The 14,770-nt window shown below is 43.3% G+C and overlaps 1 protein-coding gene across 1 annotated transcript in view; it reads left to right on the top strand.

The window, feature by feature from the left end:
- The window catches only part of rgs12b (regulator of G protein signaling 12b), a 230,195-nt gene that overhangs the window by 25,116 nt on the left and 190,309 nt on the right, over positions 1 to 14,770 (top strand). Inside the window, 1 exon segment of the mRNA XM_038805850.1 lies at positions 12,692 to 12,698. Within this exon segment, the coding sequence (XP_038661778.1) occupies positions 12,692 to 12,698 (7 nt within the window).

The raw sequence follows: 14,770 nt of genomic DNA, 5'->3' as shown, positions 1-14,770 counted from the left end.
CCCAGATTCGATTCCCAGCTTGGGTCACCGTCTGTGCGGAGTCTGCACATTCTCCATGCGTCTGCGTGGGTTTCCTCCGAGTGCTCCGGTTTTCTCCCACAAGTTCTGAAAGATGTGCTGTTAGGTGAATTGGACATTCTGAATTCTCCCTCTGTGTACCCGAACAGGCGCCGGAATGTGGCGACTAGCGGCTTTTCATAGTAACTTCATTGTAATGTTAATGTAAGCCTACTTGTGACAATAAAGATTATTATATTATTATAACTTTTGGAGTGTAGCTCCTTCATTAGGTAACGAGACTACAACAATCTGGACTCTAAACTGCCTGTTGTTTTTTTTGCTAAGTACTCATCTGTCGTAACAAAAGAAGAATCTGCCAACAAGAACAACAGATCTGGAGAGCACAAACACATTAATGCAAAAGACGTTTGTTTCAATCTTTAGCCAGAAGTGCTGAGTGGATGATTCATCTTGCCTCCTCTTGAGGTCCTCAGCATCACCGGTGTCAGTCCCCCTCTGCACTTCCTCGGAAATTAGAGGCCAGTGAGCTTAACGTCAGTGGTACGGGAACTATTGGAAAACATTCTGAGGGACAGAATTAATCTCCACCAGGGGATGCAAGGATTAATCAAGGACCATCAGCATGGTTTTGTCAAAGGAAGATCATGTCTTAAAAATTTGATTGAATTTTTCGAGAAGGTGACTACATGTGTAGGTGAGGGTAGTGCAGTTGATGTAGTCTGCATAGACTTCAGTAAGGCTTTTGACACGGTCTTGCATGGGAGACTGGTCAAGAAGGTAAGAGCCCATTGCCCGGGGCAATTTGGCAAATTCGATCCAAAATTGGCTTAGTGGCAGGAAACAGTGGGTGATGGTGGAAGGTTGTTTTTGTGACTGGAAACCTGTGTCCAGTGGTGTTGTGGAGGGATCGCTGCTGGGTCCCTTGCTGTTTGTAGAGCACATTAATGGTCTGGACGTGAATGTAGGAGGTATGATCAGTTAAGTTTGCAGATGACACAAAAATCGGTGGTGTGGTAAATAATGAGGAGGAAAGCCTCAGATCATAGGATCCTATAGATGGACTGGTTGGATGAACAGAACAGTGGCAAATGGAATTTAACCCTGAAAAGTGTGAGGTAATGCATTTTGGGAGGCCTAACAAGACAAGGGAATATACAATGAATAATGGGATCCTAGGAAGTACAGATGATGAGAAGGACCTTGGTGTGCATGTTCACAGATCCCTGAAGACAGCAGGACGGGTAAATAAGGTGGTTAAGAAGGCTTATGGGATGTTTGCTTTTATTAACCAAGGCATAGAATATAAGAGCAGGGAGATTATGATGGAGCTGTACAAAACGCTGGTTAGGTCACCGCTGGAGTGCTGTGTGCAGTTCTGGTCGCCACACGATAGGAAGGAAGTGATTGCACTGGAGAGGCTGCAGAGGAGATTCACCAGGATGTTGCCTGGGCTGGGGCATTTCGGGTGCCAAGAGAGACTCGATAGGCTGGCGTTGTTTTCCTTGGAGCAGAGAATGCTGAGGGGGGACCTGATTGAGGTATATTAAATTATGAGGGGCATAGATAGAGTGGATAGGAAGGAACCTTTCCTCTTAGTGGAGGGGTCAATAACCAGGGAACTTTGATTTAAGGTGATGAGCAGGAGGTTTATATGAAATGTGAGGAAAATCTTTTTAACCCAGAGGGTGGTGGGAATCTGGAACTCACTGCCTGAAAGGGTGCTAGAGTCGGGAACCCTCAGAACATTTAAGAGGTATTTAGATGAGCACTTGAAATGCCATTGCAAACAAGGCTACAGGCCAAGTGCTGGAAAATGGGACCAGAGTAAATAGGTGCCGGTGTGGACTCAATGGGCCGAAGGGACTCTTTCCGTGTTGTAAAAACTGTGACCGTATGACTATCCCCATTTCCCATTGGTATTTAGAAATCGATCAGCTTCCTGTTCATAAAAGGCAGGACAAATCCAACCCTGCCAGTTACCACCCCATCAGCCTACTCGATTGTCAGCAAATTGATGGAAGGAGTCATTGACTGTGCTATAAAGCAGCACTTACTCAGCAATAACCTGCTCACCAATGCTTAGTTTGGGTTCTTCCAGCACAACTCCGCTCCTGACCTCATTACAGCTTTGGTTCAAACATGAGCAAAAGAGATAGACTTCAGAGGTGAGGTGAGAGTGACTGCCCTTGATATCAAGGCAGCATTTGAGTATGAGACATCAAGGAAACCTAGCAAAACTGGAGTCAAAGGGAATCGGGGCGGGGAGGAATTCTCTGCTGGTTGGAGTCACACTTAACACAAAGGAAGCTGATTGTGGTTGTTGGAGGTCAATCAACTCAGCCCCAGAACATTACTGAAGGAATTTCTCAAAATAGTGCCCGAGGCCCAGCCATCTTCAGCTGCTTCATTACTAACCTTCCTTCCATCATAAGTCAGAAATGGGGTTGTTTGCTGATGGTTGCACAATGTTCAGTATCATTTGTGACTCCGATACTGAAGCAGTCCATGCCCATGCACATTCAAGCTCGGACTGATAAGTGACGAGTAACATTCACGCCACACAAGTGCCAGACAATAACCCGAGGATTCAACTATCTCCCCATGATAGCCAATGGCATTACCATTACTGAATCTCCCACTATCAACATTCTGGGGGTTACCATTGACCGTAAACTGAACTGGAGCAGCCATATAAAACTGAGGCTACAAGAACAGGCCAAAGGCTGGGAATTCTGTGAGGAGTAACTCCCCTCCTGACACTCCAACTCCCCAAAAACTATCCACTGTCAGGAGTGTGATGGAAGACTTTCCACTTGCCTGGATGAGTGCAGCTCCCACAACATTGAAGAAGCTCAACACCATCCAGGGTAAAGCAGCCCACTTACTTGACCCCCCCCCATCCACCACCTTCAACAACCACTCCTTCCACCACCGACTCAGTGGGAGGAATGTGTAGCAGATGCATTGGAACATTACCACCTGCAAAGTGCCCTCTAAACCACATATCATCCTGCCTTGGCATTGCCGTTCTTTCACTGTTTCTGGGTCTTCTGGAACTCCCTCTCTCCAATAGTATTGTGGGTGTACTTGCACCACATGGACTGCAGAGGTTGAAGAAGACAACTCACCACCACCTTCTCGAGAGCAATTAGAGATGGGCAGTAAAAGTACTGGCCTAGTCTGCGAGGTCCACATTCCAGGAAAGAATTTTAAAAGTCTGCAAAGGAGGAAGTTGATTTGGCGTGAGAGTACACGATTAAAAGTGAAATAAACATACGAAATTCTGGAAATACATAGAAAATAGGAGCAGGAGGAGGTAATTCAGTCAATTGAGCCTGCCCTGTCATTCATTATGATCATGGCTGATCATCCAACTCTGTAACCTGTTCCTGCTCCTCCTCCTCTTTCTCCCCACCAACTCTTTAATCCCTTTAGCCGCAAAAGCGATATCTAACTCCTTTTATACAACTTTTTGGCTTCCACTTCTTTCTGAGGTAGAGAATTCCACTGGCCGACCACACACTCTGTGAAGGGATTAGCTTAGTTGACTGGACAACTGGTTCGTGATGCCGAGCGAGGCCAACACCCATACTGGCTAAGGTTATTCATGAAGGCCCCACCTTCTCAACCTTGCCCCTCGCCTGAGGTCTGCTGATCCTCAGGTTAAAAAACCCCCAGTCAGCTCTCTTTCCCCCCCCCCCCCCCTCAAAGGGGAAAGCAGTCTATGGCCACCTGTGACTATGGTGACTTTACATTGTAAGTATCTAGGATCTTAGCACTGATCCCTGCAGTACCCCACTTGTCACTGCCTGCCACTTGGAAATAGACCCGTTTATTCCTTCTCTTTGTTTCCCATCTCAATACACTACCCCCAATCCCATGCACTTTAATTTTACACACTAATCTCTTTTAAAATTTATTTTTTAACAAATCTTTCCAATTAAGTGGCAATTAATCTTGGCCAATCCACCTACCCTGCATATCTTTGGGTTGTGGGGGCGAGACCTACGCAGGCATGGGGAGAATGTGCAAACTCTACACAGTCAGTGACCCGGGGCCGGGAACAAACCCAGGTCCTTGGTGCCGTGAGGCAGCAGTGCTAACCACTGCACCACCGTGTCGCCCCATGCTAATCTCTGGTGAGGTACCTTGGCAAAAGGCTTCTGAAAGTCCAAATAAATATGCAGGAGATCGGGCAACAGATGGAAAGAAAAGTAGAATAATATTTTGGGTCTGTAACCGCAGTTTTGTGATGCCACACACCTGAAAGGAAGCTTGTTAAAGCGCTATATGGTGAAGGAAGAGATGAAACTGTGGACCAATATAGTTTTAAGATGAGTGAATTGGTGCTGCTGAAGAGAGGTTGGGGTTGCATGTGGTGGCGCATGACCAGGTTAGATCTTGGGATGCAGTGAGGATTGCTGTTTGAGGAGTTTTAACTGTCCATAAAATATAAGGGATTCTAAACGTGAAAGGTGGAACTTTAGTTGGCATCAACAGAGAAAAAGTTGAAGGTAAAGACGTTTGCTATGGAAGGAGATGTGGCTGTGAAAGTGGGTAAGTAGATTCCACATCAAACCTGAGAAGATAAATAAGAAAACAATGAAAGGGGGGGGGGGGGTGTAGAGAGGGAACAGAAATCCCATTGGAGGGAATAGTTGGACATTCCTGGAAGAGAAGTGGCAGTTAATTAAACCAGAAGCCAAATACCTGAGACGCTGGAAATCTGAAATAAAATTATAAAATATGAGAACTACTATAGGGTTATGGGAAGATGGTGGGGTAGTGGTAATGTCATTGGACTAATAATCCAAACATTTTAATTTAATCAATTAATAACTTCAATTGACTGATTTAAAAAAAAAAAAAATCTGGAATATAAAGCTAACCTCTGTAATGGTGACAATGAAACCATCATCAATTGTTGTAAAAACCTATCTGGTTCACTTATGTCCTTTAGGGAAGGAAATCTGCCGTCCTTGCCTGGTCTGGCCTACATGTAACTCCAGACCCACAGCAGTGCAGTTGACTCCTAACTGCTCTGAAGCATGTTACTGAGTTCAGGGGCAATTAGGGCTGGGCTATCAGTGCTGTCCTTGCCAGTGACACAAATATCCATGAATGAAAAAAGACAATCTCAGCAAATCCAGCAGCATCTCTGGGGAGAAAATGAGTTGACTAGTCACTGTTCACTGGTCACAGACCTGACACACTAACTCTGTTTATTTTTCCACAGATACTGCCTGACCCATTGCACATGAGCTGTATTGAGAATTGGGATTAATATGGTGTTTATATTTTTCTCGGTGGGGGGTGGGAGCAAGGAGATGGAACTGAGCTTTGGGCATCAAGAGCTAATAGTCGGGTCGGGTGGCAGATGGAGTTCAGCGGGTAATCATGCAAAAGTTCTGGATTGGGTGGGTCTGCTGATTCAAGTTCCTTTTTGTCTGAAGTTCTGCAGATCTGGTCAACCTTTGAGTCTAAGAACCATGTAATTGATTAATGACAAGAGATCTGAAGGTTACAGACTCACTGAAAAGAACTCCTGGTTCCAGGCTTCCAACAGATAAAATGTGTTGGTCTTTAACAGGATGCACATTCTATTTTTGCTGTGCAGTACTTCCCACAGGAAAGCAGCACAAACAATAGGAGAAAAAATCACTGCAAGTTGGCACTGTAGCTTATATTTACTGTTGATGTAATGCGGTGATAATTCCAGAAAATGAAGAAAAGTGAGGTTCTCCAATGATTCCCCGATACTAAATGACACAACAGTCAAGAGGTTAAATTACTTTCCAGGCTTCCTTAAAAATCGCTCATAAACAAGTTAGAATATACCATTATTTTTTTTAAACCAGGATCAGATGGAAAGCAAGGTAGAAATATGTGTTGAAGGCAATATTTAAAGCAACACACAGAAAACAACTTTCAAATTTAATAGAAGCCGGACTTATTTTCCCCACTTTGCTCAATTTCATAGAATCGTAGAAAAGTTATAGTGCAGAAGGAGGCCATTTGCCCCATCTTGTCCATGCCAGCCCGAGGGCACCCAGGCGCCCTTTCTAATCCCTTTCTAATGTGTTTGTCTTCTGTTTTGAGACACTTTTAAGGCTCTTGTTTCCTTTCTGACTGACCTGAAAGAACTATTTTTTAAAAATTTAAAACTTGTATGTTTGAATTTTTATTTTTGATTTCTATGCTAGATTTCTCTGCCTCTGACGACCCAAGTCCTATCTCCCTAAAGAGAGACATCATTGTTCCTCTTTACTTTAGGCTTTTGATTTATTAATATGTTCAAGGTTATTCCCAATTAGTCTGAGTTCGCTAGTTTTGGTTATGTATCTGTCCTACATATTCTACTTGCCCTCTGCTGCTCCCCCACCCATTTGTGAAACTGATCTGCTATTTTTTCTAAAATTAAAGTTGCATTCCAGCGCATTGTCTTTGCAACCCTGATTAAATTGAAATTCTGCGCTCTCAACTGCCATGATTTTCATTATTTGTACTTTATTTGAACCACTTGCAAACACCAGGTCATGATGAGCACTACGTGCAGTTTTCTATTCACGCTAGTACAGGTCCACTGGTCACTGAAAGGGGCAACACAGGTGGAGAAGGTAGTCAAGAAGGCATACGGCATGCTTGCCTTCATTGGCCGGGGCATTGAGTATAAGAATTGGCAAGTCATGTTGCAGCTGTATAGAACCTTAGTTAGGCCACACTTGGAGTATAGTGTTCAATTCTGGTCACCACACTACCAGAAGGATGTGGAGGCTTTAGAGAGGGTGCAGAAGAGATTTACCAGGATGTTGCCTGGTACGGAGGGCATTAGCTATGAGGAGTGGTTGAATAAACCCGGTTTGTTCTCACTGGAACAACAGAGGTTGAGGGGCGACCTGATAAGTCTACAAAATTATGAGGGGCATAGACAGAGTGGATAATCAGAGGCTTTTCCCCAAGGTAGAGGGGTCAATTACTAGGGGGCATAGGTTTAAGGTGCGAGGGGCAAGGTTTAGAGGGGATGTACGAGGCAAGTTCTTTACACAGAGGGTAGTGGGTGCCTGGAACTCGCTGCCAGAGGAGGTGGTGGAAGCAGGGACGATAGTGACATTTAAGGGGCAACTTGACAAATACATGAATAGGATGGGAATAGAGGGATACGGACCCCGGAAGTGTAGAAGATTTTAGTTTGGACGGGCAGCATGGTTGGCACAGACTTGGAGGGCCGAGGGGCCTGTTCCTGTGCTGTACTTTTCTTTGTTCTTATTTCTTACAAAGACAGTGGCATAGTGATTATGTCACTGGACTAGTAATTCAGAGGCCCAAGTTAATACCCTGAGGATATGGGTTCAAATCCCACCATAAATTCAATTAATAAAATCTGGAATTGAAAAGTGAGTCTCCGGAAGAGGGATTATAAAGCTATCACTGACAGTTGCAAAATCCCATCTGTTCTACTAATGCCCTTTAGGAAAGGAAATCTGCCTTTCTTACAAGGTCTGGCCTACATGTGATTCCAGGCGTACAGCAATGCAGTTGACTCTTAACTGCCCTCTGAAATGGCCCGGCAAGCCACTCAGTTCAAAGGGCAATTAGGGACGGTCAACAAATTCTGACCAAATTGAGTTTCCCCAATTTATAATAGGGTAATTTAGGTTTTTGATGAAGATAATAATACCTTCCTATCTCTTCATGGAGCAAATTGGCCTTCTTCTGACCTGGAGATTAATATCAATAAGCAGTGACTCTTGAAAATGGGGGCTATCCCAACTGTTATTCTATGCCTGAGGTGTTGTGTGCAGTCTGTAGACTAATTAGCCAACATTATCGTAGGCTGCTTAGGCTGCTTTTGAGTGTATCATTTACATATATGACACACAAATCTGAGAAATGCTCAGCATGTGTGGTTTCAGGGAAAGGAAAAACTGAAAACCTAAGAAAAACAAATTCACAAGAACGAACAAACAAAACAATAAGTGGCACTCTTAAATCAATAGTTTTACAACGTATATGTTTGTCCCTCATAAATAAGCTCCAGTCATGGATGATCTGGAAACGTACCCTAATAGAGTTGTGGTTAATCCAAAGTCAACATCCAAGTGCGCCAATGCAACTCTGCACACTTTATGGTTTGAAGTTTAACTGGGAAGTGTTTGAAGGGTCAAACTAACTGCTTAGTTGATACTGCATGTTCTGCTTTAACAGTCCTTGTTGGATATGAAAATTAATTATTTTGCTGTGCTGCTTTGGAACCTATGCTGCTAGAATCCAGGATATTTGATAATTATTAGCTATCTTATTGGCTTTCTTGGCACCTGGATGATTACACACACAGTAATATTCAAGAAGTTTGACATCAACCAGCACTGAGAGCTTGCTGGATTTACACCTATCACTGAACTCTGCATTTACCCTCTTCACCACATGCACTGTGTTACGACACCCTGAGTCAGTGCACTGTCAATTCCAGCCCCACTTGTCACACCACAAGTGAATTAACCAATAATTCTTATAAAAATACCAAAGTCTTTGGCCCTTGGCTGCCCAATAATTGCAGTCACCAGATTTGTAAATATAAACGCAATATTGTTTATTTATAATAAGACCTATAATGAAATACGTAGCAGATACAGTTGGTTAACCATTAAATAATACCTAACTCCCACTTTAATTTGGTCCCTCCCTCTATATATGAAATGAAATGAAAATCGCTTATTGTCACAAGTAGGCTTCAAATGAAGTTACTGTGAAAAGCCCCTAGTCGCCACATTCCGGCGCCTGTTCAAGGAGGCTATTACGGGAATTGAACCGTGCTGCTGGCCTGCCTTGGTCTGCTTTCAAAGCCAGTGCTAAACACATACACAAGACAGACAAACACCGAAGTATGGAAAGGGATAAAAATCTGAGGTGAAAGGAAGAAATAGTCTTTGTTTCAGATGATGGTTCTTCACATACTTCTCTTCTCAGCAAGCTTGTAGATTAAAGCCTTTGTTGCAGCCTGTGCTGGTCTTCATTGTAGATTAGAAATACAGTACTCACAACTTTCCTGGCGAGGCAGAGTCTTTGTTTCATCAAATTGTGCTTTCAGTTTGTGGTTTGTCTTCAGGCCTGTGCAGTTTCAGTGACACAGCACCCACAGACTACTGAAGAGGGAGAGAGAGACACCCCCACAGCAGGCTTTCTGGAGAGAGTTAGCTGGATCTTTCTGGAGAAAATTAACTGGGTCTATTCACCATGCTGCCAGAATCAAAACTGAAACCTTCAGGTCTTTGAGAACCATTTCAGTGGGATAAGAGTTAATCACCACCTGTTGCCAGGGCAGAGCACAGACTTTTGGGCCAATTCATTGGCCACCAGCCAAATCAATCAAACAGAGTCCCAGCCCATCTTTCTCACTGGTGCAGGCCAGTTTAAATCAGCATAGGCTTCTGAATTCTTCTACTTGAGTTAAAGATACAGGCTGCTTACAAATGTCCATTAATCATCCATAGATCCAAAATGTAACTGGGAAATAAGGTAATAAACAGGAAGAACCCTTACAACTGTGGTTAAATTAAGTATAATCTACTGCCACATTTCCTCAAGGTTACTTTACACCAATCTCTCTTGTATAATCTCTACGGCAAAACTAACAGCATCAATAGGAACACTGCTGTTTTTCATCAATGCCAGGTCAATATTCAATACCAAACAACATTGTGGATGCTCTGTCACCATAAGGGCTGCAACGGCCTGAGGAAGAAACCACATCACCACCACCAATTCAACTCAGTGATGGTAACTACAGCAAAAAAAGTGTTGAGCACCTTTTGAAACTTGCAGAATATCCATGCTCGTCGCAAACTGTTGCCTGTTCCAAGTGCCAATAACCTTCAGCATAAATAAAATTTTCCTGGCATCTGGCCTTCTAAGAGTCTTGAACCAGAAATTGTTGGAGCTTGTAACCACAGCAATGCAATAATTGTGGGCGTCTTTAATCTTCATACCGACTGGGACAATCAAATTGACAAGGGTGGTCGAGTTTCGAGGAAGTTTTTGTGACAGTTTCCTGGAGCAACACCTTGTGAAACTGACAAGGAATAAAATATTGCATTATAAGACAGGGTTATTTCGTAATAATGATAAATAATCCCTTATTGTCACAATAGGTTTCAATGAAGTTACTGTGAAAAGCCCCTAGTCGCCACATTCCAGCGTTTGGGGAGGCCGGTACAGGAATTGAGCCCGTGCTGCAGCCTTGTTCTGCCTTACAAGCCAGCTGTTTAACCCAGTGTGCTAAACCAGCCCCATTAGTAATCTCTTAGTAAAAGATCCATTGGGAAACAACAATCATAGTACAATTAGTAATCTTTATTGTCACAAGTAGGCGTACATTAATACTGCAATGAAGTTACTGCGTGAAAAGCCCCTAGTTGCCACATTCCGGCACCTGTTCGGGTACAGTCAGGGAGAATTCAGAATATCCAATTCACCTAACAAGCACGTCTTTTGGGACTTGTGGGAGGAAACCGGAGCACCGGAAGAAACCCACGGGGAGAACATGTAAACCCAATTCTGGAATTGAACCCAGGTCCCTGGCATTGTGAGGTAGCACTGTGCTACCACAATGCCTGTTAATGAAAACACAGTGCTCCCCCAGACAGAAGCAAAATAAATTCAGAACTCTTTTCTGGAAACTGCAATTGATGTTACACCAATTGGCAATTTTTACAAAAAATTTAGAGTACCCAATTCTTTTCTTTCCCAATTAAGGGACAATTTAGTGTGGCTAATCCACCTTCCCTACACATCTTTGGGCTGCGGGGGTGAAGACCCATGCGGACACTGGGAGAATGCGCAAACTCCACACGGACAGTGACCCGGGGTCAGGAAAGAACCCATGTCCTCAGTGCCATAAGCAGCGGTGGTAACTACTGCGCCACCGTGCCACCCTGCGATGAATATTACTACTTTAAAACATAACATTTAGAGATGCAAAAGGGTATTCATCCCTCAATATCAACTCTCCTATTACAGCGTCCAGCTACATTTCGACACTTTTCCCGCGTCACAGCTATCCCCCCTCGGGTCCTACTCGAGTCGTCTGTCCCCTCCTCGTGCGCTCTTTACCCATTTCTTCCTGCCCCTCCTTCATCATGTGCCCCCTGTCAGCCATGATCTTATTGAATGGCAGGGCAGGCTTGAAGGGTCGAATGGCCCACTCCTGCTCTTAATCCGTTACCATGTATGTAAGTGAGGGGAGAGAAAAGAGCCTGCCCTCACGACTGACGGGTCTTGGATGCCAGATCTCTGCCTTCAGAGGCCTGCAACGCCTGACAGCTGGCAGATAATTGCTTGAAAGCCCTAATTTAATCCTTTCAGGACTCCCACAAATGAATGTGACGGGTTTGCCACTGACTATCCTACCACTAGGCGGGCCCCCCCACCACGACCATTAAGTTCAGCTGACAGAGAACCTACTAATCGCGACTGCATTGCTGGAGGGAAAGAAAACAGAAATTTTGTATACCACCTAATAGTTGGCTTAAGAACCGTATTGGCTGAGTGCTGGGAGTATATTTCTTGTAAATGAAAGATGGTAAGTGGTGAGTGCTAAGCAGGAGGACTTTTATCACAAAGAATTCATTGTAACTGGTTCACAGACTGTAGTTTCCATTTGAAAAGTAAATGTGACATTAGGCTTCAGATAATCTGTCTTTATTATTATTGTCACACGTCGGCTTACATTAACACTGCCATGAAGTTACTGTGAAAATCCCCGACCAGGTCAGTACATCAGTCTGTGATTAATACATTTCAGGAAATTTCACTCCGAATTATTAAGCAAATTTTAGTACCTACTTTGGTGAATGTAATAAGTAAAAAAACTAAGATAAATATTCACAAGTACACTTTTGATTTGGCTACTCACACTTCAAGTTTTCAGTTTGAAATTCTTAGAAACTCTTATTGGTACAGATGTTCAGTGAGTTAACTTTTAGATTATATTTAGGTGAATGCTGTAGGATCGAATCTTTTGTCAAGATCATATGCATTACTTTTCTCACTGTGCCACAGTGAGAAAAGGCCATGACTGAAAGTTTCAACCCTTGTTTCCCTGGTAACTTAATTATATGTGTCAAATTAGTTAGTAAAGTTCTGTGGCTATGTTTTCTTTGTAGTTCTAGTGTCTCCTTTATTCCATTCATTGGGAATTAGAACTGTATCCAGGATCATATTGATAGAGCATTTTAAAAAGGTTGCTTATTTCAGGTATACAAACTTGCTAATTGGAAGAATAATTGTGTGAGATGTTAGTTGGAGTGTAGAGGAAAGGGAAACAAAACTTGGCTCGAGAAGGAAAATGAAATGAAAATCGCTTATTGTCATGAGTAGGCTTCAATGAAGTTACTGTGAAAAGCCCCTAGTCGCCACATTCCGGCGCCTGTTCGGGGAGGCTGCTATGGGAATTGAACCGTGCTGCTGGCCTGCCTTGGTCTGCTTTCAAAGCCAGCGATTTAGCCCTGTGCTAAACAGCCCCATAAGAAGGGATAAGATTGGAGGATAGCAATCAATATTGAGGAACATAATATTTTAATCCAAATCTAATTCTTATGCAGAAGAAAATATTTGTGTTATGCAGGTCTGGGATTTTTATAACACAAGTGGCTGGAGGAATGGGGTTCAAAAGCAACAAGGTTACGAGCTCCTGCTGTATAACGTTATTGTTTGTTTTACACTTGTGCTCCGGGCATTTGTCATAGATTTTGTTCCCGTCTGACATTGTGATAACATTGCTTGTATTGAGCTTGATTTAGTTTGAGTGGACCATCTGTTTCTTTCCTATATTAGTGATGGTACCAGAGCTGATCCTCATTTGGCGATGCGAGGGAATCCCAGCGCCAACTCTTATTGGTCCATTAAACTTAATACCTCAGCTCGAATTCAATCATTTAAAAAGAAAGACGTTATAGCTCTGTGGTGCGCCCCAATGAAAGGCAACGAGCAGCAGGAGCAGGAATAAACCCTGGCTGATGTTGAAGAAAAAAGATTCCCCTTGCTCCTAGCCCACAGATGTAACTAATTTTAAACATTCCTAAGTAACTCAGCAGAGTTTGGAAATTGAATCTATTCTTTTTTTCTAGTCTTGTTTCTGATTCAGTTCATGTCTCCAGCTTTCTGAGTGAAGTTTTGAATTTATTGGAACATCCAAATTGCCTGTCAACTTGATTTATTGCCTAAAGAGCTTGGGTAATTACAATGAAAAGAAAGTAAACACTTTCACTTTCATCCTGCCTTTCATGATCTCAGGATGTTCCAAGCACTTTGAAGCACTATTAAAATGTGGTCGTTGTCATAATGCAGGAAACGTGCAGCCAATTTAAGAACAAAGAGAGCAAAGAACATTATAGCATAGGAACAGGCCCTTTGGCCCACCAAGTCTGCGCTGAGCGCTGATCGCCCAAACGATCTGTATCCCTCTATCCCCTGCCTGTGCACGTGTCCATCTTAAACGTTGCTATAGTGTCTGCCTCCACCACCTCCACTGGCAACACGTTCCAAGCACCCACCACCCTCTGCGTGAAAAACTTTCCCTGCACATCTCTAAACTTTCCCCCTCTTGCCTTGAACCTGTGCCCCCTTGTAATTGAGTCTACTGCCCTGGGAAAAAGCTTCTGACTATTCACCCTGTCTACACCTCTCGTAATTTTGTACACCTCAATCAGGTCTCCCCTCAGCCTCCGTCTTTCCAACCAAAACAATCCGAGTTTATTCAACCTCTCGTCATCGCAAAAACCCTCCAGACCAGGCAACATCCTGGTAATCCTTCTTTTCACTCTCTCCAAAGCATCCACGTCCTTCTGGCAGTGTGGCAACCAGAACTTCATGCAATATTCCAAATGTGGTATAACTAAAGTTTTATACAACTGTAACATGACCTGCAAACTCTTGTACTCAATGCCCCGGCCGATGAAGGTAAGCATGCTGTATGCCTTCTTGACCACCTTATCCACCTGCATTGCCACGTTCATGGAACTATGGACCTGCACGCCCAGATCCCTCTATCAATGTTCCTAAGGATTCTGCCATTTACTGAATAATTCACACCTCAATTTGATCTTCCAAAATGCATCTCCTCGCATTTGTCTGGATTGAACTCCATCTGCCATTTCTATGCTCAACTCTCCAAACTATTTATATTCTGCTGTATTCTCTGACAGTCCCCTTCACCATCTGCAACTCCACCTATCTTAGTGTCATCTGCAAACTTGTTAATCAGACTATCTACATTTTCCTCCAGTTCATTTATATATATATATTGCAAATAACAGTGGTCCGAGCACTGATCCCTGTGGAATACCACTAGTTACAGATCTCCATTCTGAAAAACTCCCTTCCACTGTTACTCTGTCACCTGCCAAGCCAGTTCTTTATCCATCCAGCTAGCACACCCTGAATCCCATGCGACTTTACCTTTTGTACCAGTCTGCCATGAGGGACTTTTTCAAACACCTTACTAAAGTCCATGTAGACACAACAAGATCCAAAAAAGCAATGTGATAATGACCAAATAATCAGTTTTGAATATAATAATCTATTATTGTCACAAGGCTTAAGTTACTGTGAAAATCACCTAGTCATCACACTCCGGCGCCTGTTCAGGTACACTAAGGGAGAATTCAGAATGCCCGAGTTACCTAACAGCACGTCTTTTGGGACTTGTGGGAGGAAATTGGAGTACCCGGAGGAAACCCACGCAGACACTGGG

Source organism: Scyliorhinus canicula, chromosome 8, assembly GCF_902713615.1.
Source record: "Scyliorhinus canicula chromosome 8, sScyCan1.1, whole genome shotgun sequence".
In the NCBI taxonomy this organism is placed as follows: domain Eukaryota; kingdom Metazoa; phylum Chordata; class Chondrichthyes; order Carcharhiniformes; family Scyliorhinidae; genus Scyliorhinus; species Scyliorhinus canicula.
Note: the sequence above shows the minus strand (reverse complement) of the source record. Positions and strands in the feature narration are given on the sequence as shown.